The following is a 26,577-nucleotide window of genomic DNA, read 5'->3' as shown; positions in this document are numbered from 1 at the left end:
ATACATAATGTAAACGTATTCTAAATGATCTATGAAATCATTATTCGGAATAAGATTTTGAGATAATTGCTTGCGTATTAGTGAGTGGTACATGAATCAGATTCATCTAATTCAAAACAGTGTCTACATGTACATGCATGGTTATAAGCACAGGTTCTGCATCAACTTGAATTAGTTTTTAAGTAGCACTCCAGCTAAGAATCATGCAAAATGTGATTCATGGGTAAAAAGCCTACATATTTTTATTTTTTATATTGTGTTTGAATTGCCATAGTAAACAGAAATTAACATTCAGTTTTTCAAATAATCCGTGTTCTAAGGAGATAAAAATAATATAGAATGCACTGTAGATTTCAAAATTAAGGGAGATAACTCTGTAAATGACGCTCAAATAAAATAGAATCTATTGGATTTTCAATGTTGATTATCTTCTAAGAGCAGGCAGATTTGAATGAATAATTACACATTTCATAGTATAGACCCATAAAACAACTTAATTAAAAAAATAAAAATATGTAGCCTTTTTTTAGGGTGTATCACATTTTTCAGATTTTGCATGATTTTTACAAAGACAGCTACTTAACTCGATCATGGAAATTAAGAGATAACATTTTTGTCAACACATATAATCTAACACCAATAACGCATTGCTTGATTTTTTAGAATTTGTTTCTTGTTTTAAAATGGCTAAATTCTGTTAGACTAGTTTTGTTTTGTTTTGTTTCAGTTGTAATTGTTACATGTACATGTATTAGTATTGTCTACTATTGTTCAGACTGGTATTCCATTGTTTTCAATAAATCAAGTTGCAGCATAAATATTTCAATGGCAATTATTTTCTGAAAACTTAAAAATACCAACACCAATATGTGCATGATGCAAAGTAGAAACTCGTAAAAGTAATATATCACTATTCCACTAACATGTCCTTTCTGTTGTGTCTTTTTCATGTAAATTATTCAATTATTTAGTTAATTAGTTTCCAGAAATGTAAATGATTTACGTAATTATCTGAGGCATTTTATGTATAATCGGTAAAACTAATATTCAGTGTAAATCTATTTCATTACGCCGCAAAATATTTACATTGCAATAAAAACACAGTAATTCATTGCTGAACTATATTGAATGCAACCATTTGGATGATATGTGTAGAATTTCTTATCGAATGTGACATTCAGTCTGCCAAATTTGAAAGAAGTCAGATGCAGAAAGCAAATAGCATGAAATTTTAGCCATTTAAACGTACAATAATCACACGGGTATTACCATAGGAGAAACATTTAAAATATTTGCTAAATTTCTCCGGGATGAGGCTTATCAAATTACGTCGCGAGTCTATTCAGGGTTTTATCCATTAGTTACTCTCCCGTGATGGAGTTGGACATTCAACGTCGGAATTCATTTCTTCTCCTATTCATATTAAAAACACTTTTAATCTCCAAAGTGCAAATTAGTTTTGCGAATGAGTGGTCTTATAAGGAACATAGGGGAATGGTATTGTAAAATGTGGGTAAGGCCAAGACCTCATATTTTACATAATGGACTGGGAGAACGTTACAGTTTGCATTAGTTCTCTATCGAAAAACGTTTACTTTGCATTGTTGGGAAGCGAAACGACGCGTACTGCATGTACGGTATGGTTTATCATTAAGTTCTAACATACTTTAAACATTATTTTGTTCTATCGCTTATGTTACAGTCATGTATTTGCAGTTTTGTCTTCAAGTTGTGTACATGTGTATGCATGTACTTGCGTCCTTTTACTTCTTGTACAGTGTAATAACAAAAAAAAAATTAAAAAAAAAACGAAATGATAAAATCTATGCAATATTTAAAAACGGAATAGTCAAAACGAAGGTCCATTTAACAAATGGCAATATAGAAGGGTAAAAACCGTTGAGTTGGAAACCACCGTAATGCTCTGACTTGGTAGAGGCATTTCCGACAGTATTTTTTTTATATGTCATTCTTTTGTTATGCACATCGATCCAACAGTTCAAACCCTAAAACTTGTATATTTTATTATTTAAGTAAATGAGTACGTCAACTTCTGAGTTTAAATTTCTTTGGAACTTTTTTTTTATAACGGAGATGTTGGAGTGTATTGTAGTTGCTCTCTAAAAGAAAAGTGAATGAAATGATACGAACAATCATTTTGCATATGTTTGGACAATGCAGGAGAATGAAAAAAAAAATTATTGTGTTTTTCATCGAAGTTTACCCACTTAATGGAATTTGTGTGAATAATCTCCAAACGTATTTGGGAATAGATGTACATTCTTAATACACTTGTGAATGTATATGAGTTTACTGTTAAACTGCTTGGCTGTGGATATAATTATGTATATACATGTAGGAAACAATTTCGCAACGTCTCCTTTGTGAACTGTGTTTCATATTCAGAAGTAAATATTAAAGTATTTTAACAACTTTTCTGGTCTCACTTGCAAGAAGTTAGATGAATAGAGTGAACCTTTGTCAAAATGAGCCCGAGAATTTGAGGCTTACAGTAAAGCATGACATTTTAAATGCATTGTATAAGATAAAGTCACTCAAGACGAAGAAACAATACGACCCTCTTGGTACACTTTTATATAGACACACCATCCTTGTCTCTTCCTCACTTTAACCAATATAAAAATAGGAGAGGTGGTATGATTGCCATTGAGAGTCATCCACCATATGCCAAGCAACGAACAGTTAAACTTCTATAGGTCACGACACGGTCTTCAATAATGGACAAAACCTATACCATACGCCTTGTCATACTTCCATGGCCGTGTGATTATGAGTATAGAAGTGGAACAACCCCGAGATAGAAAGTCGTACATATTAAATAAACCAATCCCTGTACCGGGAATGGAAACATCAACGCATTAACTCTCATGCAATTCCCAACGTTACATAAATTCTGCCTTGCAATAACATGCTTTTTTTCACATATGGTTTAAAAGCATACAAACAATGATATTGGAATACTTTGAAATATTGCCTGTTATGATAGTTGTAAAAATAATTAATGACTTTTATTAATGGAACTGACATTCACATCAAAATTCTAATGAATTAATCATATTTTGCTGTTTAATGTAACAAAATTTTCTCCCATTAGAAATTACAACGATTAATGCTTTAGATCTCTGACCTACTCGAAATAATAAATGAACAGACTTGTCTTTTCATTATACAAGAACCAAACGCTTTCCAGATTCTCTGAAAACTGACTATAGAAATAGCCCATCCAATACAAAGGTCAGATGTAATATTCTACGAAGCAGATTTTGATAAATGATCTCCATATGAATTTTTCAAAGCAATTACACATTCATTTAATTTGATTGTGTAATATTCAAAACTCCTATCATGGATTAGAAAGATTCTCATACGGAATTGAAATAGATAAATATTGTATTAGCTATATCTACTCAATTTTACCGCTTTTGGGACCATAAGGTCGGGACTGAATCACTCAATTTAGCTTGTCGAACAGCTTCATTAGAGCATTTTTACGATCGTCAAAAGTAAATTCGGCGATAGCATCATATATACGTTTTTCTTATTTTGTAATGAAGTTATATTGATTGTAAGAATATTCGTTAAGTAAAGACGTATGCAATATGAATTTAATTAGCAGAGATGACAAATGTTTCAGTTAATCCAGCTTGCATCTATCATGTAGACCAGATGACTGATGGAAATGGAAGGGACCTTTCCACATTTTAGCCATTATTTACGGTAGCCTTTACGAATCATAACATTAGTTGAACGTAAGTTTGATCAATAAGCGAAGTGTGCTTAATGTTGCATGCATTTGATGTATGATTACTGGTAAATTTGTGGGCTATAATTCCATCTGCGAGACATTTTCTGCTAAAAGAACCAAACCCGGCAAATTGAACACAATATTGACATTTAATCCAGCATTTACTTCATCAACAAATCGAATCTACCTTTTGCTTTCTATACAAGATGGCAGAGTGATTCAATTAAATAAAAACTCTGTGGATGATATAGACGGTTCCATTAAATAACGCTCCAAGCATTAAAACTATCATTCTAACTAATTAGACGTAAAAAGCAACATATTTGGTACTAAAAGCCATATTATCCTGAATTGGAAGACGCAGCAATGTAGAAAACTTTGTAAATATGGTTAGATGGCTAAATATTGTCATTACTAACAACCCTGATAGTTCTTAATACCGCTTTTATTTGTGTACATTGTACTTAGATTTTCCTTACGAGTCAATATGAATGGCCAACTTATAGCCAATTGCAAACATCTACATGTAAGTGATGATCCAAGGGCGAGAGCGCCAGGTGTATGTTCCATCTAAAATTGGTGAATTTTGGTTTTCAACTGCATAAAACCTTGATTTTTAACAAATTCTAAACCAAATTGTATTGGCTCGCGTCACTCGGTATTTATTTCTATTTCCGCCTGAAATCCTAGATCCACCCTGGCGTCCTTACTTGTTATCGTGGTTCTTTAAAGATCCTATTTCATTTTGATACCTCTAATACATGTACAAGGTGGAATGAGGAGGTCCAGACGTTTATACAGGAGGTTCAAATGAAGAAAGTTTTCAGAGACGACTTCAGGCTATTATTGATCAATTTTCCTTTAACAACACTGAAGATAATTTACACATGTCATGTGCACATGTTGATGCATTTTTAGATATATTAACATATACACCTCAAAACAAGGTTATGTCAGTCGAATGCTTTCGTTTTATACACGTTATTTTCAAAAGACGTTTATGAATTAAAAAAACTTACTTCGAAAGAATCAACGCTATTCTTGATTAAAAAATAAACTACCATGACTACTAACAACAATGATTAATAAGCTTGCAGACTTGTGTCACTTGATCTTGTCAAAGAGCTAATTAAGGGGATGTAAAAATATGTCCATCTTTTAAGCGTATCTGAAACTTTAATCCGACAGTGCTCTCACAGATGAGATATGTCATGTCAAATAAAGATTAAATGGAGCAAAACACAAAAGACAAACTTGATGAAGTCATTCCTCTTCGCTAAAGAAATGACATTTATATTTGCTAGTGTAAGTAAGTTGTCTAGTTTCTTAAAAGGGGTCGTGAATCCTCGTTTATTCATCACCAAACATTGACATTTAAGCATAGAATATCTAAACTAATATGTTTTTTCGCTAATACAACGCTTTACTGAATTTACATCACAATATTTTTATCTAAAACGGTTATCTACGGTAAGTTTTTCCTCGAGACGAAAAAAATGTTACTTATCCTTACTTTCGGACGGTATCGTTTGATTTCTGATGCTAGTCACATTAAGTCAATGTCATTAGGACAGAAACCGATTCATCTTGGGTTACAGTTGATGATGATCTAAGCGGCCCTATGTCCATTATAACCATTTATCTAAATAACTGTTATGTTACGCAATTGTGTTTTAAGATGTCTCAGTTATGTATCTCAACAAATTTACATCACACAGAAATGACATATTTATTGTGATATTGCAGTAGTTCAACTGACACTGACTTTGACGAATAGCCTCTAAATTATTACAAGCATTCCTTTGGATGTACAAATTAAAAGAGTAAAAAATCTAGTATCAACTTCTTCACAAGTGTAAATAAATAGATTTTGTTTTTGTTTGTTTGTTGGGGTTTAACGTCCGAGCAGCAATATTTCAGCTATATTCAGACGATGAACATGAAATTGATGATAAAATGAACATGAAATGATGATGAAATGAAAAAGGCATGGGACACAAGGACAATGGGGTCGACAAATTTTGATTGCCACTGGAAATATGGAGAGGTGGGTAGGGTCGGCAATTTAGTCTCCTGCGGCGGAGCCCTATGGTTCCTACTCCGGGAGAATACCACAGTAGGGTTCTTTAACGTGCGAGGAACGTGGCATCTTTCCCAACACGGTGCACCACTATGGTTTGCGGTCAGGTTTTCCATATTATAGCCTGACAACCCCAGCATGTAACACATCAGGGGTACCCCATTCCACCATCTGGGATAAAATAAAATCAATCCAAGTCAATTAGATGCTTGCATACTATTGATGTAAAATGCTGAATACAAACGTTCCAATGATTTTTATGAGTTGTGTCCCATACCCTAGGTCTACCTCCTTAAACTACGTAAGTACTTTAATTGTATTTTCAACCTTAGTTTCCTGAACAAATGTTCAGAAGTTTTCGGTTTGGATAGGTTAAATTTGAATGCAAACCTAATCTGAAAGGAATTTCCTATTCATTGCATTATTAAAATAAAAAAAAATCTAATTAAACAAAACAAAATGTATGGTTAATATAATTCATCTTTTGAGACATGTATATCGTTGGATACATTTGTAATCAGATAACTATGTAGAATACTCTAATCGATGAAATTTTCGCTATATTCGAGGTGTCGAAACATCCACGAAAAAGCCTTATCCGACACTTTCCTTGTTTAATTTGTTCAAAACGCTAAGGTGCCTGACCGCAAAATTGTCACCATCGCGAAATGATCGAATCAGCGAATCGCAAAAATTAGACAATAAAAGTACAGGGTTTTTTTTTTTAGTTGTATACGCTTCTTGTTTAAGGTTGCATTATCAACTTGGGTTCCCTTTTGGTTTAAATCCTAAAAAGTATCAATTTCCGGTTCTTATTTTCATTTAAGAGTGGAAACAATCGGAACTCTTTCTCGTTACACAGACAAAAAAAAAAAACAAAAAAAAAAAAAAAAAAAACTCGGAAGGACTAGGCGGAAGAATGTTACATACCATGAACTCAAACAATGTGCTTTTTTTTAGACCTTTCGCAAAAATAGTCCTACGCAAGTTTTAGTGCACTTGTGTTATGTTGCTGTGGAAAAAGTGCACATACGAATTGAATATTTTATGCACTTACTAGCTGGATTGAATATTTTGTAAGTGCTTCATGAAGATCCCCTGTTTTCCTGTTTTCGTAATGTAGGGGAATTACCATTCCATTTTTAGCACATTGTCTTCTAGGATCCGGAGGCGTACTGCAAGGTACATTGTAGTAAACCCCACATGATATTTGCAGGGCTATAAGTGTAAACATGCAGCTTTTACGTTACATACAATCTTCTACGATTTAAACTTAAAGAACGGATGCTCTATAGCACATTGAACTTACTTAAATTAGCATTGGAGTCTATGGGAAGTGCCATTATTGGTTTGAAGCTAGAATCTGTTCGAAGTTTTCCCGATCAGATTCTTAAACTATAGATAGGTTGATTTTTCACTATTACTTTTAAAGCTCCTCGCTTCGACAATTGCCTCAAAATGTTTGGAAAGCCTATTGTGCTTTATTAGTGAAATCTAACAAAATGTTTATCGCCTCCTCGTGGATTGAACTACGCCCCGTGCAGGTCCGGGTGTCAAAAGAATAGGCCTGCAGCTTGTCGTAAAAGGCGACTAAATAGTGCTCAGAAACCTAGCCGGGGGCTATGGGCTCTGCCCATAGAGCTACTGGGATGTGTGCCCCAGGTGGTGCAATGGGGTACCCATGGCGTGTTACATGCTGGAGTTGTCAGGCTATAATACAGAAAACCTGACCGCAAACCATAGTGGTGCACCGTGTTGGGAAAGATGCCACGTTTCTTGCACGTTAAAGAACCCTGCTGTGGTATTCGATAGGAGTAGGAACCTTTGCGCTCCGAAGTTTTTCTAGTGACAATCAAAATTTGTTGACCCGATTATCCTTGTGTCCCATACCTTTTTTCATTTGATCCTCATTTCATGTTCATCTTATCATCCATTCATGTTCATCGTCTGAATATAGCTGAAATACTGCTGCTAGGACATTAAACCCCAACAATCAATCAATCAATCAATCATGGATTGAACTACATGTACAATGTACATTGTTACCCGTATCATTTCATTTCCGGCAATTTTTTCCAGAAAAAAAACCATTCTTTTTATTTTTTATTTATTTAGCAGAAAATTACCCACAATTTCTAACGAATGCCGAACAATTCCACCCAAAGACATTTCGCACGCAGAATTAAATGTGGTTCACGAATGAATTTGTATGTATATTTCTTCATGATTATTTCATATTACACCTTCTCATATTTCATTCAAAAGATATATATATATATATATCCATAAACGTTCTTACCAAACTGTTTTAAAATGTGTGAAAATATCTTGTAGAGCTTTCCATGTGGAACGTTGTGGGAACGAAAAAAAAATAAATAAATAAAAACATTACGCTAAACACCTTTTAAGCAAATTGCAAACTAATAATTTTCACGTGAAATTTCCTCTTTGTAATAATCTCCTTCCAGAACAAAGTAAAACAAAAACATAATAGAAATATAATTTATCTTCTGAACAACCGACATCAGTTTCTGCACTGCATAACATCATCCATGCGAGATCAAATTACACAACAAAATATTTAATGATCGCTTTCAATAAAGACGCTTTATAAATTAACTGCCTGCAAAACAATTGATTTAATTTCAGAAGTAACTGCATATTGGAGAAGATTGGTTGGACAAGTGACCGATCGCATTCCTCAATGTGGTCTACGGAGACAATCAGATGTCACTGCATATTGCTTGTTGATTTGTATCAGAGCAAATAACAGAATAAATTTCAATAACTGTTGGCAGCGTGTGGTAGCGATGTTTCCTGTCAAGTATATTAAGATATACTGACCAGCGAATTAGCGTCATACAAATTGGTGGTGAGGCGGTAATATTTTCTGAACGAAATTAAAAGATCAATTTGGTAAAAGAACATCAAGATTAAAGAAAGGTAATACTAAATAACAAGATAAACATAGCTAAGATAAATGAAATATTGTACATTTTGTACGTATAGTGTAAAACTACGTGACACGGCGATATGAATTACATTGTATCTCATTGAAATTTGTATTATGAATTGTTTCTATCATTGCAATAGATTGAACTGAACATAGACTCTTAAGTCAAGTAAAAGTTTTTTTTTCTCTTTTAAACCATGGTTAATTGCTTACTCTAAACGACGTAGCGCCGATAATTGAGAATATACAGACGAGATCAGTTCTAAACCCTCACACAACTGTCCTAGAACTGTCAGTAGAACAGTTTTATGACAGATTTAGAAAAGTTCTAGGGCATTTCTAGAGTCAGCTCTTTTGACAGTTCCAGCAGAGTCGGCTCTACTAGTAGAATTGTTCTCGTAGAGCCAGCTCTGCTAGAACTGTCAGAAAAGCTGGTTCTGCTAGAACTGTCAGAACAGCTGGCTCTAGCAGCGAAACTGTTCTCGTAGAGCCGGTCCTCATAGCACTGTAAGAAGAGGTGACTCTAAAACTGTTATATGACTCTTTTAAAACTGTCCTAGATTCCGCCCACGAGAGGTTAGATATGATTTCATCTTTATATGTGATAAATATACATATGCTTTGTATATTTACATAAAAAAGCAGTTTTCCCACATTTTTCGCAATAATAAAGATGATGCCTGTTTTATTTTCTATGCACTCTTTTGTTCACTATTTTAGCTAATTGTTTTTTTTTTCAATTTGAGTTCTTAATATAGTGTCTTATTATTTCAGTATAAAATGCTAATGTAGTATGTAATAAATGCACGTTATTTTTCAAATTTTTTTTTATTATTGTCGGTTGAACAAACCATAAGTGATTCTGTTCCATGTTTGAACTTAATATGCAGTCTTGGATTCTATTCTAGTATTTAATAACGTTTCAAGTGCACAATGCATGTACCAACTGTTTAAGTTTACAAGACAGTTATTGAATTATACTAACTACAATGTGAACATGTACAAGAATGTACAAGAATGTGTCAAGATCTGTTATTTTAATTTTTTTTTGCAATAACAATTACATGTATATATGTTTGAATAGGATATACATGTACATGTACGAACTTGTCCAATAACCCTCTACCTTTATAACATTTATCATCAGAAGAGTATAATTGCCATCTTGAATTTCATCAACTTCCATTTAAGTCATACGCTAACATTTTTACTTAATACGAAACTAATGAATTGGTTTTCTATTTCCTATTGTTGACTGTATTGTTATTTGCGGTTCTCCACCGAAGTTCTAGCACTACAATCATATGCGTAGACAGATGGTATTAAATGGATACCGTGTTCATATCACCGATTCACTGCCTTTTAATCTTCCGCACAAATAACATTTATGAAAATTGTCAGCGATGTCCTAACCTTAATCAGCATAACAAGTCTCCAATGTTTGTTCATTTGTTGACGGCGTGTCTCAGTGAAAGATTTTCGGCTAATAACCATATTCTTATTCCAAACAAATAAACAAGACGTTCTGATAGAAGTCGTGTGGACCAGACGATGTTAATGAAATAACACAATTCAATTTTAAAATTTCCACAGATGGATAGCTATTATAAAGCATATTAATTATGAACGTGATATAATGGATGATGGACGCTTTGAACACAAAATGACAATTTTGTTGCAGACACCCGTCGTTGGTTATAATGCATTGTCATTTCATTGAAAAATGTGCTTGAAATAATGACTAAATACCATTAAGTACATTTTCCGTAATTGTTTTTACGCTTTTCAGCGCTTTAAAATATAACATTGCTTTTTGGCAGATTAAAAAAAAACAACAACGCTTAATACGGTCCGCCTGTCTTACTAACTGGAATCTTAAATACTCTGTTATTTCCAAAGAAACAATTTTGCTGCCCATCTAAATAAAAAAAAAACATGCAAAATTACACTGTAAATGACTCATTAGAAATACAAAAATATCGCGTATTCTTATGTATTCTTTAGGTATTTAATCAGAAGGATAACAAAACCATATTTCGGTACAGCTGTTAAGCCTTCAAACTTATGTATGAGAATTAGAGGTAAACATTATGAAATACTTCACTGGCAAAATAAGTTGTTTTTTTCCTCACTGAGAGGACATTTTAAGGTATTATATTGACTTAATTTACCAGTAAGCGGAAGATTTAATAAAATCTTTTTGTGAATGTTTTTTGTTTTTGTTTTTTTTGTGTTTTTTTTTAAATTCTTGCGCATTCTTAACAGAAAATAACAAAATGAATTTCACGACCCCTAAATCAAAATACATTTGTGTACAGACATACAAGTATTTATATATATAATCTATTTAAAAAAAATCCATCATACAAAAAAAAAAAAAAAAAAAAATAAAATAAAAAAAAAAAAAAAAAAAAGTGGAACCTTGTACGCCAAGAATTGACTTTATTATGATTTAACGTCCAATTGGAGATATTTCACGGGTTACCTCCCCTCTACTAGGTCAAAACACTGAACCGGAATTTACTTGCGATAGCTAATAGACAGCTTGAAGGTACATGTTTTAAGCATGCTACCCCACTTGAACACTTTATTCCGACATCGAGCCAACCAGTCGTCACCATGTCCCCTTAAATATTACGTGTTTAATGGAGAAGCAATGACTACAATTTTGGTGTAAGTCGAACTAGGATAGAACCAACAATGTCGAAAAAACGGAAAAATGAATGAGAAACATTGATTTTATTAGAATAAAAAAAAGCTTATACAAAGTACAGTGAAAACTGTCGAAATGAAACTCTGTTAAATAAAAAAACAAAACAAAACAAAAAAAAAAAAAAAAAAAAACATGTCTACTCCAGACACTTCTTAAAGTCCTTTTATACCAATTTATTTGTATTTTGAACCTTGGTAAACCGAAAATTTGTCTAAATTGAACCAATTTATGAGTTCAAAATACTTCAGGTTTACATTGGTTTCGTTGTAAGAGTAATCAAGGGAACCGAAATTATAGCGGTAATCAAAAGAATGTAACCCAGAGACAAAGGCCAGACATGGAAAACAGACATACGCAACAAAGAACATAAAGTAACTAAAATCATACATACAAAGTAAAAAAAAAGCAAATGAGCAACTCGGACTCCACAAAAAAACTGGGAGCATGGACCAGGTGCACCGATAGGGTACTTAACTTAGAGGAAATAAGTCTACCAGGACAACAGAGACCACTTTATATTTTGACAAAAGCAAGCGAATTTACATATATACCAATCACATGGTTAAAAGAATTACAAACAATTACAAAAGTAATTTCTTTATTACAAAACACTACACAGTTGTGATCATCTCACAGTCTGAACCTTCTACTTCTTCATCAGTGCTAGCCTCAATTTTAGGTTTTCTTTTACGAAGTCTGTTTGATTTTGGTGGACTTCGCTTAGTCAACTTCATCTTATCAAGGGGTTCCTGTGGTATAAAAGAGTGAGAAATGAAACGTGCAAGTCCACGTCAAAGAATTTGTACAATGTATTTGAAAAACGAACTTTAAATCATACATGTATACTTCATTCAAACTTGAAGGAAATCTGATAAAACACAAAAATGCCAATCATATATATAGAGAGTGGCTATAAAGGCGATTACATACATTTTGTATTGATGACAGACGGACGGACAAACGGACAAATCAATGAAAACATAGCATTCGCAATTTTGCTACACTTGCAATTGGTAAATCAAAATTAACTGTTAAACCAGATCAAAAGTGACAACGAACGGTTTTCATAATACACCCACTCATTAACCCGACACGTTGACATGCATGCTTAAATTTCATTATGTACCAAATACAAGGAAAATCCTCACTTCGAAGACCATAGCTGATCTTAATTTAGTAGAGCAATTACCTTTTCAATAACATTGAATGATGCTCCAGATCCCATAGACCTATCATCAGTATCAGTACCCTGTACCATCAATGTTTTAGTCTTCTTACTGGTTTTAAGTATTGCACTTATCTGGTCATAAAATGACAGAAAGCTTTTTAAAATTGGAAATTAATTTTAAAGTCATTTACCAGCGAATTACATATTGTTTTTTCCGTGATTACATGTAACAAACGTAAGTGTACTAACTATACGAGAAAGGCTAATATTCACGTGTTTACATTAATCTCCTTAATCTAAAAGTTCATGTTGTTTTTTTACTTTAACTTGATTTTATTCCTTTTTTGTCCACCTGCAGGATTAGTCAATGTGTTCGTGCCTTTTTAATGTTAAGATACATTAACGTCATCGCCTAACCTGATAAACATCGGGTCAACGTATTTCTTTATAATTACTGCAGATGCTAATTGGGCTATCAGCAGCACCGTATTTTGAAACAGAAAACACATTAACGAAGCACCCAAAAATCAAATACTTACCTCTTCGTGTAGAAACAAATAAAATACTATGAAAAATGAACCCTGAAAAAAATATACAATACCACTTATGACATTGACAGTTATTATCCCTTGTTTCGAATTTGAGTGTATTTGTAATTGTTCGCAGACAACGAAGTTCAATCGTGTCTTATTTTCCAAAGTTGAATGAAAGATAATGAGTATTGTAACGTCTGATACGGTTTCTGCATGACAGGACTGTGGCAAAGAAAGCTATGTCTCATATTAGGAAAACGAGAATAGATAAAATTGCCATCCGTTCTTGACAATGAAATAGTTGCGCGTTAGAAGCATAGGTACAATTGATAAAATCTGTTATGTGAACACGCTTGAATATTTTTTATATTTGAATGTTGCAAAACCTTGATTCTTCTTCTGATTAGCAAAATCGTATTTAAAATTGTATTAAACATTTCGAACCTTTCCCTTACCTTGATTTTAACTTACTCGCAATCTATTTTTTTAATGGTAATTTGCTATGTAAAGAACATATGTTTTTATTTCAAAACTAAACCGAGAGTAAAAGTACACTTTGTTCTTTGTTTTTGTTTGTTTGTTTGTTTGTTTCTGTTTTCTGTCTTTCATTGATTTGTGTCACACTAGTACTCTGAACCATAAAATGTATCCACAGGTGTTTTAGCCTAGTTAATTTAAACTCGTGTTTGTAAAATCAGGCATGCTGATAATCAAAGATGATGATGAGCTTAATCTTATTTTAATTTACGCCTGAGTAAAAGATTGGAGAAAAAAATAACTATTTTTATACTAATTAATGTTCCTGGTAATGGACTTTTCAAATCACAACTCCTACGGCATGCCAGTGCATGCCGTAAGTGCGCAGTCTTTTGTATTTTGTGTATTGCTTCTTACATTTAGGCTTCTGGACAGGGTTATGTTGCTACAATATTAAAGTCATCACTACAGACGTTTTATGGTCATCATGAACTTATCTACGTATCTTAGTTTTCCTTTCATTTTTTCTCTAACCTGAACTTGACTTTTAATGAGCAACTCTGCGGGTGTTTCTAAAAATGCAGAGGATGCTTACCCTACCGGTGCACCTGGTCCATGCTCCCAGTTTTTAGTGTTGTCTGAGTTGCTCATTAACTTTTGTTACTTTGTATGTATTATATTTGTTTCCTATTTTTTATTCTTTGTTGTGTGTGTCTGTTTTCCATGTCTGGTCTTTGTCCCTGGATTACATTCGTTTGATTAACGCTATAACCTTGGTTCTCCTTTTACTCTGTACTAGTATGAGTTCTCTTAGATTTTCATTACTGAGTTTAATATGTGAATTGTTTAGAATAAATCATAAGCAAACAATGTTTACTGCCCTAAACATGTTCTTTTAGTAGTGCATTAACCTGAGAGTAACATGATACGACAACTCTGGTAGCTGAAATACATTAGTACATGTTTATATTAATCATGGATCATGTAGTACCCTTTTCATACATAAAAGGAGAAACAATCCTTTTCCTTACAATAAACTCGAGTTTCATTACATGAGATTTTTGTATATCAAGTTAAAACGTTCTTAAGCTTTCATATAACACTTGTGAGACTACATGTACATGTCGTAAAAATAATAGATAACATAAGACTAGCATACCACTGAGTTTTGTCAACATACAGAACTTGCAATTGTTCTGCATTTTACCGGAGTCAGGTGTACATTTCTTTGAGCTTAAGCACTGTTCAATAAAACTTACTCTTAACAAAGTGTTAAAATGCATTTTACTCGTATTTACCTGCAAGCAATTCATCAAAGCATATAGATATTTCAATATAGTATCATGCATCTTTAACTGGATAAAAGCAAATGACCAGACTACAGTAACAAGAATTAGCTGAGTCCATAATCCTCTCATGTGAATTCTGAAATAAGTTAGTGAACACAAGATCTTCCTGTATTATTATGTACGAGATAATAATATGAGGAATGTGAAACCTTAAACGTTCCAGAAGAAATACATGAATTCAAACTCCTAAATCCTTTCATAATTTGTGTCATTATTGTTACCCTTAACCTCTAAAATGGTAAAATTTGTTAAGATATACGGTTTTATTATCCTTTTGTCACGATCTAAAATATATATGGGACACAATGTCAGGCTCTGGTTTGGAATTGTGGGTTGCCTGATGATGAACACCATGATATTATAAATGATGACTCAACAAGCAAGGATATGATACTGTCGTTGTAAAGGACTTACTGCATTTCAAACACAACATATAGAACCTTACAATTATTCTAAAATATACGTGTATCGGTATTTATACCATAGCGTCAGGAAAAAGGATGATTCAAATACGTCAAAATCCAATAACAAGGCTAAACGGGAAGATACGAAACAAAGATTTCGTATCACTGATCGCTTTCTTAATGAAATATAAAAAAAAAACTGCTGCTTTAATCCTTCGGTTTGAGGTAAAATAATTATTTCGAAATAACGCTATATGTGACAGAACCATTGTTACATAGTCAGATTTCAGTCCCTTTGTATGACACACCTTCTCTGTAATATAATATGTATGATATATATATATATATATATATATATATATATATATATATATATAAATGATTTTTGTATTAATTTCCCATAAATGATTATTAATAGACCTTTAGTGATTTTACTAAACTAGATTGATACATACGTAATTATCTTATTGGTTTTCTCAGTTTTGGTGTAAGAATTTTCGTTTTGCTCTTTAGCCGTGAAAATCATCACCATTATGGAAACCTAAAATGAAATGTCCGAATATCAACATGTCTTTTACATTTCAATACCATGCTTGTATCATTTCTAACCGACAATGCAGAGTTCGTGTCCGAGTTCCGAAACAGCAAATTTCGTCTGTCTTTCTAAGCACGAACGATATGTTTCTACTTTACAAAAGGAACGTCTTAAATAGTAAGTTCTGATACTGCTGTTAAAGTGTCTGTCACGGGGGACTACTAAATCATAGTCTCTATTTTTTTTCCATTTTATTTGCTTGTAGTTAGTAATTTGACTTTGTAATAAATCTACTTTCCTCTTCCTCTAAATATGTTTCAGAAGACCTGAACGACCCAAGTCCTACACATTAACTACAATAATTTCTAATTACGCAGATTTGGAGTTATATAATTTCAAATGGTAATGCATGTAGCAGGTACAAGAGTTTCTGTTGATTAATTATTGGCTCAATTTTCGTTATCGCATTTCATGACTCATTTTTTGTTCTTGACTTGATTATGGATCGAATTAATATTCGGTAATTTTGATGATGCCGTTATTTATTTGTCATTTGTATACGTACCGCCATAATACCAACTGCAGGACCACAAAATAACCATAAATTACTCCAATCAGTCCAGCACCTACAAACGTAGTTAGTAGACATAAACACGACATGCAATTGTTCGTAAAAGTTGTCTTTATAAGTAGTTGCTTATAGATCTATTTGAATAAATGTATAATTTTTCATTTTAATATGTTGGGTATTCGGAGATAATCCACATAGAAAATCCAATAGTTTCTGTTGTATTTTAATGTTATTTAAAGATTTATAATCTTATGGTATATTTGGTGTTTCATTTGATTTTTACAATGAAGGAGGATGGCTAATGCCTTATTAAACTAGTTTAATCCCCACCGCAGATGTCCAGAAAATACTGGTCATTTAGGTTTCTTTGTGCTCTATATTCCTTTTTGTTAAATTTGGAAGAATTGGCTTGTATTCTATTGCGTAAATTTTATTACGTTTGCTGTCAGGACCTTTCAGAATTTATTTCAAGGTGTGTTTATACTCTTAAAAAAATTTTGGTGACCTCTAAAAGTATTTTTAATTTAGATTATAAGCTGTGTTGCATTTCACCATATCCGTTTTGTCTTATTGTTGTGCTTGCAAAAATCATTTTATGTGTGAAGTAACCTAAAAACCTTAAGTAAATAGAACATTTTATAACAAACACTGTAATTTTGTATTTGCACTTCCTTAATAAAAGAGCAGATTTGGAAAAAAAAGTACAAATGTCGTCTTTAAAATACACTCGATTAGGGTTGAAATATGACGTTTTGCAAGTAACAATACATTGCATAATCTGTTATAGATCACTTCAATCTTTGACAAAGTATGAGAGTACGTACATTTGCAGTACATATTTCTCTGATAAATTTGTATTGTAACTAATGGAACGTCAGTCAGTATATGACACATCATAATCTACAAGACATTTGGACACGTTTGCGAATATCGATGTCTCACTGTGATAAATATGTACTGTTAATTCTAGTAGACATTAATTATATGTACGACCGCAATATTTGACCAGACTGTCCGCCAACGCGTCAAACTCAATAGCAGATCAGGAAAAAAGCTATGGGTGGTCACAACTGAACGTCATTTTGCCTAATAAGGTTGCAAATTACCCATGAAAGCATGAAAATCTAGAATTTTTTGGCAACAACATACAAGACAAATAATGTAAACAATGTCCGTAATAATTGTATATCATTGCCCCCAAAAAGTGTTATAAATATATTACTGCATTTAGAACAAACTATAAATTCTTGAAATAAAATCAGATTTTTCGTTCTGCGTTGTTTTAGTGAAGGTGCATTCATAAAAAAAGTTTTTGAGATGTTTCATATTTCAGTACTACTGTTAAAGTCATTTAATTCGTTGAAACCGATTTCCGTGGATTAGGCAAGATACACATGTTAATTGTCTCTTGAATTCGTGGTTTTGAGATTTTCAGTGAACACATCAATGAGAATCGCCTTTTCATTGGGAACAAAATTTCGTAATCTGGTTCTACCACGAAAACTACGAAAATTGGTACCCCACGAGCAATAGTATTTTCCCAGTATACATAAAACACCTCATTAAAATTTATTTAATCGCATTGCCGACATTTGTTAAAATGTTCAACAAAATAGTGAAATGTCAATATGTATTTCGTGCATTTGTTCAGATTTTTATCATCTGACTGCATATTTCATACTTGAAGTAAAAACATTAATGCAAAGAAAATGGTTTTTTAAACGATATTTACATGAAAATAATACACCTCTTCCGAGGGGGGAATCTACTGATTTTTAACTGTCCCATTTTGTATCTATATCACCCATATAAGTGTCCCATTCCCCATCATACACTATACCCAAACCGTAACCGTTCTTCATAATAATGATGCATATTACGAAATATATTACTGCCTATTTTCAAGATATACATACGACCATTATGTCAATTAAAAATGTGCGCCGCAACGAATATGATTCCCTTTTCTAAATTTCTACATGTATTTGTTTCACACCTAATTGAATGGAAATTCTAATAAGACGTCATTAACAGGCTTTGAGACCATAACTGTGGTCGATCTTCGATTGTTACATGATCAGCACGCGACTTATTTGGCGCAGCTTGTGTGTGTGCAAATTACTGTCCACCTCAATCATGTAAACAAACACATGTACCATTCCGTTGTATATCAGCTGTTTTTAATCATTACAGTACCGCGAGAATGAAGATCAAATTCATATCTAATAAAAAATGAATAAACGTAATGTTTCAGAACAGTTATATCATATTCCGCAAAAGTCATTTACACATACATACTCGGTAGCATTCGTCACGTGCAGTGTGCGCCATACCAAATGAAACCAAACAATAACAATCGTCAATGGAAAATTGTACCTGTCCATGTGTGTACACAGTGACTTAAAATGCAAACGACTTCTGTCATATCTAAAATCGTGCTACACAATGCGCCCTTTGCTTTATTGTGAAAAAGACAGAACAATTCTGAACTGATATAGCGTAAAGTGTACAGTCAAATATGGACAAATATGGCGGGTCTAAGGTTACCGTAATAGGTCACGAAAATGTAAAAAAATCACTGTTATTATCCTATTAGAATCGAAATAAATTACGGAAACTCCATTTTATCGCCATAACTCGGGGTAAAGTAATCCGGAGTTTCCTTGATTTATTTCGTAATTGATCCCGTTCAGGTAATGAACTAATTGCAAATTTTCGATGAATTTTAATATCACTTACATATCCTTGGCGTAGTATGTATCTCCTTGGGAGCCAACGAACGCTCCTACAAGTACACCGGGAATTACTGAAACAAACAATCCATAATATTACTGTATCAATTTGTTCGCTTAAACAAAACAGTTCATGTTCCTTTTTTTTTAATTTCATAGTTTAATCAACTTTATTATTACGCCATCACTTCCAAAGATAAATTACTCTTTCAAAATGAATATTACACATTGTTTTAATTTCTCCTGCATATGATATGCATAACGGGCTTAACTAAAATAACAAAAGCCAGCATAAACATTTACGTTGTATATATAGATCAACTCTATGCTAACAAACTCATACACTCGTCTCCGATGGGTGTATTAAAGTGTACACCTCTGCGTCTTTATATACCAGTAATACGCTCTACTAGAAAGCTCGTCCTCATGAAATCCCTGTTGTAATTTTCGGTGTTCATCTATGCTTCATTCATTCAAAAGTTTTAGAACTTTCAACATTACGAACTGGGAAAGTTCGCATCGTGCACATTTTAAGCGCAGATGTTCTTTGTTAATAATGCCCGTATGTCACATCGAAGTGCTAATTCACATATCTAAAAGTCATCGTATACATTTGTTAAACTTGTTTATAATATGACAATATCCCTTATACCTACCCCAGCCAAGAAAATAATATCTGAACTGTCCACCGGATTCATTAAGTTCACCATGTGAATGGGCCGAATATGTGATAACTATGTAAAGGTTAAAGGCCTCGTTCATCAGCCAGGCATATGTTGCCAGGAAGAAATAATGAAGTAATACTGAAGTTATTTGGCAGACTATCTGCAAATAATCAAGAAAACATTTTATCAATATATTTAGTTTCATTTGTTTTCTTTCCCTTTTACCAATTTGATATACTTAGGTATTCGTGGCATTAACATACATTTTACAATACATTCCCTTGACTATAAGAACAAAGCATTCCTTGGTGAATCAAAAATATTTATTTGTTTTTGGAATTGATGAATTTTATTTTTAGTTGTGCAATGGCGATTGGATGTTTGGTCATTTGGCGATGAAGAATGAAAAAGGTTTGTTTTCCTCTAGCTTGATGTTTAACTCGTTCATGACATGTACGACGTTCATCTACGGTTATAAATGGAAGACTTGTTTATAATATGACAATATGTTATTACACATTTTTCTCTTGCATTTTAAAATTTTTGCAAAATTTGTTAAAAAATGGACGATTTGTGATAGGAAAAAACAAGGGTTTTTTTTTTTTTTTTTTTTTTTAAATGATTCCGAAAGCCAGTCAGGAGAACTCCTATTTATGGAAACAAGAAATCGAACTCATTTTACATTTTTACATATCTAAATGTTTAATTGCGAGTTAAGTTAAAGATAATCATTTCGTTATACGACTAACTTTACAATATAATTAGTTGTTTCCAACCTTGAATTTAGTCCAGTGGCTTTATATTTTTTTTTCATTTTATATTCGTGTATTCTTCACAGTTTACCTAACAATTTGTACGATCTGTTCATTCATTTGTTACATTTGTTTTATATTGACGACAAAAGCCGTTTTTCATGCATTTTTGTATTATCGACTTCATTGTTTATAATAGAGAAACTTACTTTATAGTCATAAAGATCGATGCCACACATGAACAGTTGACTGAAAATGATGGCAACAGAAAGATTTTTATGCAGTGATGCTGTACATGATGTCGTCCTAAAATATAAATTATGATAAAATTTAAAGATGACATAATTATCAAAACTCTGCAACAGATGTCTCCGTTTTTAATAAATAATTATTTGCTTCATTGTGCAACTTCATTAAAACTTAAATTTACTGTGAAACCTGTCTTAGCCACCTGTATTCTGCAACAACCATTATTAAACGACAATGAATCATTTCTAAAGTATTAAACTACAATTATAGAGTTGTTTAAGTAAGGCGACTTCTTCTGGTGTTTGGTTTACTATATTCCTGTATGATTACACATACAGAAAATGTCCTAAGATACATTTTTATGCTGTCAATATTGCATTGAGAACATTAAAAAAATGTTTGGACAATAAGTGCGTAGTCAGTATGTCTTGCATTTTTTTTTTCTTATATGAAACAATATATTTTCTTATAAATTCACAATTAAATCGTTTGTCCATACACATGTATGACATAGAAAGATTTTATTTTATTCTAAATTACACTTTCACGCCAAATACACTACATACTTATAATACAGATGAACAACTAGCGTAGCAAGGCACATAACAGCTGAAGCTAAACATCCAACATAAGAAGCAACGTTCATCAGTATTGGTCTTCGGTAACCTTTGTCCCACTGAATAAGTAAAAAAAAACGTGAATTTAAGGATGTTCACTTCTCTATTTCAGAATAAATAAATTTGAGATAAATACTGTAATCTGATTGGTTAAAATATTTTTGTTATATCTCAATGGATAAAAAAAAATATTGACACTCCCCAATGTTATTTTTCAATAGACAAAATTTTTATTATTGCTAATTCTTAAATAACAACGAGTTCAAAGGGTTGTGAAATCTTTAAAGATCTTTCACACTTGATTAATATCAGAAGAAAACAAATACATGGGTCAGCGTGTTCGTTTGATTAGAAACAGACACTTGAAATTTCGGCAGGAAAAAATATTTTTGTAGGTTTTGTCCTAGTAGGTTTTATCCATTAAAAACCCGAGGAAATAGCAATGATTTCTTAAGGTTTTCCCAAATAGCATTTATTTTAATGTGTGTTTAATGTTGCTTGTATCATTAGTAACTTTACATTGTATAAAGATATCAAATAACGTCATTTTTCGCACAATTGACTGAATGTATCAATTCAGAAGTTAAATTTCATCAGGCACCGATTCTTATTTACGTTCAAAGCGTTAGCATTTGTTGTATATTATCCATTATAACAATCAGCCCTTTTCTACTAATGAAATAAACATATTTAAAGTAATAAACTTAATCAAGAAGTTTCTTAAGTAATATAATTTTTTTTTCACAACAAAATGTGCATTATTGGTATACTATAATTATCACCCATATATAAATACTTACATTAACATTATACATATCTGTTGTTGCAGCAAATATACCAGGTCGTCTACAGTGACAATACACATGTTTGATATCGTAATGCTCGACTGTACAGTCCCCTCTCGTCCACTTCCATTGGAATTTCCTGTTTATTATAATGAAATTGTACAAGGAGGAAAAATTCGAAAGTATATACACGTAGACATTTATTTATGATAGTGAAATGTCACAAACATTACACATATGTAAATATATGCACCGACATTAATTATTATTACATGTAAATAAAAATAGATGTATTAATATCATTATAACATGCAACCTTTGTCTACCCCGGACTTGACTTTTTATGAGCAACTCGGCGGGTGGTTCTAGAAAAGCAGAGGACGCTTACCCTACCGGTGCACCTGGTCCATGCTCCCAGTTTTTAGTGGAGTCCGAGTTGCTCATTTACTTTTGTTACTTTGTATGTATGATTTTAGTTACTTTATGTTTCTTTGTTGCGTATGTCTGTTTTCCATGTCTGGTCTTTGTCCCTGGATTACATTCTTTTGATTACCGCTATAGCCTTGGTTCCCTTGACTGCTCTTTGAAAGTTATTATGCAATGTCTTTTTAACATATTATACATGTACAATATAAGTATACATAAAATCTAAGATATAATCAACTGCTAGCTATTGTTTACTACTTAGGAAGGCTAAATTCACCTTATGTTGTACAGTGAAAAAATAAAAATTGTATATCCTATGGTTTGATGTACATGTACAACAGTTTCACTGATACTATTTATTTGAGAAAATGGAGTTAGCTCTCTTATGTTATTGTATGTTCAATGTTTGTGAGTGTCCACGTATTCATATATTTGCCAATTTGATAATTATAACATGGTGATGTTGTATGCAGCAAAAGTTTCAATTATAAGTCCGTGTTTTAGCTCTATTCATTTTAGACAGCTTTGATGTTACAATTAGTTGCTGAAGTGCTACATTTTGTAGATTATAGTTTTATAGAGTATTAAAACATGAAACTTAATGATATACAATATGGCTTATTCAGAAATCATTTTTTTTTCAATTTTGAACATTCATTAATGTTTTATGAAAACAAATGTCGAAAACTGTTTACGAATTTTTATCGTGGAAACCAATTTTCGTGTTTTAGGGAAAAAAACATCAACTAGAAGATTCTTGAATTCGTTGATTAAACAACTCCATCATATAAATGAGTGGCAAATATCCGTGTCGGTTTGGAACCATAATTTAAGGTTGTAAACAAACACAAACCGAAATAAAATTACAAGCGCCGAGCAGTTATGTGATACTAATTGCACTATGACTAAATTTGAAAACGTAGTCTAAGAAATAAATAACGTCGGGTTTTATATCAATCGCATGATTCGTTAAACTTTGTTTTACTCGGGTGTATGATACATTTTGCTATGAATGAAAACAAGTTAGCATTTGATATCAGAATTAGGTATAAACTTACTGAGTACCATTAGTGCCTTCATGACGAATCCTAACACACTCTGGATTTGAAATATTGAAGGTCTAAAACAATATGAAGCAAATTTAACGATCAGTTAAAAAATAAACTGTATTTCAAACGTGCGTCTTTATACGTTTCTTGCGTTTTTTTACATTTCATATTTTTTTCTTTTGTTCTCCTTTCGAAATGTTTCTCCTAAAATATTTGCATGACTAAATAATGCAACATCATTTCTTCTTATTTACTAGGAATCATTTTCCCGTGTTTTTGGTTCCAGTGCTGTTACATGTAATGAGAGGTTAGATTGCAATTTCAAAAAAACGTATACAGTATACTGAAATTTCGAAAATTTATATGTGTGGTATTTTTGTAATTAGGGATAAAAGAGGCACATTCACAATGAACAGAAAAAGTCATATAAAGCAACTGAATAATTCGATGCATGTCTCAGGTACAGAAGATGCAGTTTATGCATCAGTCTTGTAACCAACACTGACTTTAGAATATGCTTGCCTTAATAGCACCGTATATAGAAAGCTGTACATTTAAATATGCCTTGGTTAAAAGTTTTATTTAGCTCATGCACCGACTTAGATAACTATAATTAAATGTACCTATGTCATACCCCGACTATGATAACTTTGATTAAATATCTCTATGTTGTGCATTTCATGAAAAATTAACCCGTATATTAAGACCACCTGTTTTATATGACCATGACAAATCTCTCCATCTGGAGATTGCCTATCATAAGTTAGACTGTACAAAGGAAATAGTTGTTTAAAGAAGAAAATAAACTTACGTTTAATATAGGAAATCGAACAATGATGGGTGTAGATAAATTAGTAACAACTGGCATTCCACCATTGGAGTGAATATACATGGCTAAAACCGGAGTATTTACATTATCTTCCTTATTCTTACTGAAAAGAAATAAAAAAAGTTAGTTAGATAACAAATATACTCTTACAATATCCCTTACGTTTTTGTCCTCTACAACACACAAATCATATATTTTACATTCTTGACGTCAAAGTGATGGAATCATAGAGCATGCATACGCAATAATGTAAATTATCTTGAAAGAATATTTCTTCTAATATCTAATATCTTACCTAAAATATTCATGAGTAGGAATATATCTAGCGAGGTTTTTATATCTAAATGTTGATGTCTCTAGGAAGACTATATCTGAAAATTGAAAATAAGAAGCTTCAAACACATTGTAAGTTTATTTAAACTAGCGATCTGCTCTACGGTTAAAGAGACATAACTCTATTTATTGTGTGCAGTAGAAGTTTGGATTATACAGTTCTATATTTTCTTCCGACGATGTCGGTATAGCTTCGCTTTTCACCTTTTCACCCTAAGGACGCTCTTCTATGGAAACGCACGTCACTTGATCGTAGTTTTTTTTTCCCGATTGGCCAAATACTGATAACTTAGTGGGGTTCGAAAAAGGAAATTGAAATTGCGTACCATGCGTTATTTCCTGATGAAAATTATAAGTAAAAAGAACACATTTTACTGCGTCGGCTATCTTGTTTTAAAGATAAAAGAAGTTGTGAAAATTTACATTTCAACCCTGCATTACAAAAACATGACAAAAATGATTAAAAAATAATTTGGAATTTATAAAAAAAAAAAAAATAAAGATCCGCAAAAGGTAAAATCTATTTTTTACAAGAAAAGGGGGTTTATAACAATTTGGTATAACTTAAATATGCAGAGATACAATCCATGGATCGACGATGAATTTAATTTTTTTATTCAATAACTATTAATCATAACAATTATGACTAAAACGAGCCATCATACATGTATAACGCACTAGATTTACATGTACTTTCAATGCATATTAATTCAAATGTATCTGTTACTGTTCGTGATTTCGTTTCAAACAGTTGAACACATCATTTTAAGCAAATTAAGCATTATTTAGGTCGGGTAATATATATTCGATTTGATTTATTCTTTCGAGATGGTTTGAAAACTTTTTGACACGTACCTTAATGTTTTGGAATCAAAATCGATTGTTTTCCTATGTGACAAAAAGGTGATATTAAAATAATTCCAAGTAAACCTAAAAAAAAAAAGAACAATATTGATATATTTACCAACCTGGAACAGAAGATATATTTTCGGTTTTTATGACGTCATCATGAAGTTCAATGCTACCATATCGACCACTGATGCCATCTACTAAATCTTTATGATCAGGGAAGACCACTCCACTGTATTGACTAATCTTTTGCATGGTAACTTTAAATTCTAGAAATTAGAATATAAATACTAAAATTTGTTAATTCTTTTCTTTCTACAGTGAAAACTATCGCATCAGAACCCTGAAAAATCCAAAAAACTTGTCTAAACTAGACACTTTAACAGTCCCTGTATATCAATATAAATGTATTTTAAACGAACAAATTTCAAAGAAAAAAACAAATCGGTTAAGAGAGATTTCACTGTGTTTGAAGCGTTCAAACATCCTACTTCTGCAATCATGCAGTATTTCAAAACGGTGTTATTTACTTTATGTATTGAGTAGGGACATATAACGCAAGATTTGCCCAATGACATCTGGCTTGATTATGCAATTATGAAACATTTTGTGCTTACTGAAACACGTGTTTGTGCATATAAGGACATTTAATAAATTTGAAACGAGGAATGTGTGAAAATATCAAATCACTACCGTACTATAAACACCACCAAAGGCAGTTTAAAGACCTTCAATAAAGGGA

General features: G+C 32.3%; 1 protein-coding gene across 1 annotated transcript in view; it reads right to left on the bottom strand.

Moving 5' to 3' along the window:
- Positions 1-12,093: 12,093 nt before the first annotated feature.
- LOC148620077 (adhesion G protein-coupled receptor L2-like) overlaps positions 12,094-26,577 on the bottom strand; it is a 32,499-nt gene continuing 18,015 nt past the window's right edge. The window contains exons 12-26 of the mRNA XM_088580656.1: positions 25,955-26,104; positions 24,949-25,024; positions 24,636-24,756; positions 23,834-23,895; positions 22,365-22,488; positions 21,514-21,623; positions 20,908-21,004; positions 19,938-20,106; positions 19,289-19,355; positions 16,544-16,604; positions 15,899-15,984; positions 14,989-15,115; positions 13,220-13,261; positions 12,702-12,812; positions 12,094-12,261 (exon numbers count right to left, since the gene is read on the bottom strand). Of these exons, the coding sequence (XP_088436782.1) occupies positions 12,124-12,261; positions 12,702-12,812; positions 13,220-13,261; positions 14,989-15,115; positions 15,899-15,984; positions 16,544-16,604; positions 19,289-19,355; positions 19,938-20,106; positions 20,908-21,004; positions 21,514-21,623; positions 22,365-22,488; positions 23,834-23,895; positions 24,636-24,756; positions 24,949-25,024; positions 25,955-26,104 (1,541 nt within the window). The 3' untranslated portion in view covers positions 12,094-12,123. The remainder of the gene's footprint in view (positions 12,262-12,701; positions 12,813-13,219; positions 13,262-14,988; positions 15,116-15,898; positions 15,985-16,543; positions 16,605-19,288; positions 19,356-19,937; positions 20,107-20,907; positions 21,005-21,513; positions 21,624-22,364; positions 22,489-23,833; positions 23,896-24,635; positions 24,757-24,948; positions 25,025-25,954; positions 26,105-26,577) is intronic.

The sequence above is a fragment of the Perna viridis genome, chromosome 4 (genome assembly GCF_037379345.1).
Source record: "Perna viridis isolate PV_CMFRI_1.1 ecotype Kerala chromosome 4, ASM3737934v1, whole genome shotgun sequence".
NCBI classification, from domain to species: Eukaryota; Metazoa; Mollusca; class Bivalvia; order Mytilida; family Mytilidae; genus Perna; species Perna viridis.
Note: the sequence above shows the minus strand (reverse complement) of the source record. Positions and strands in the feature narration are given on the sequence as shown.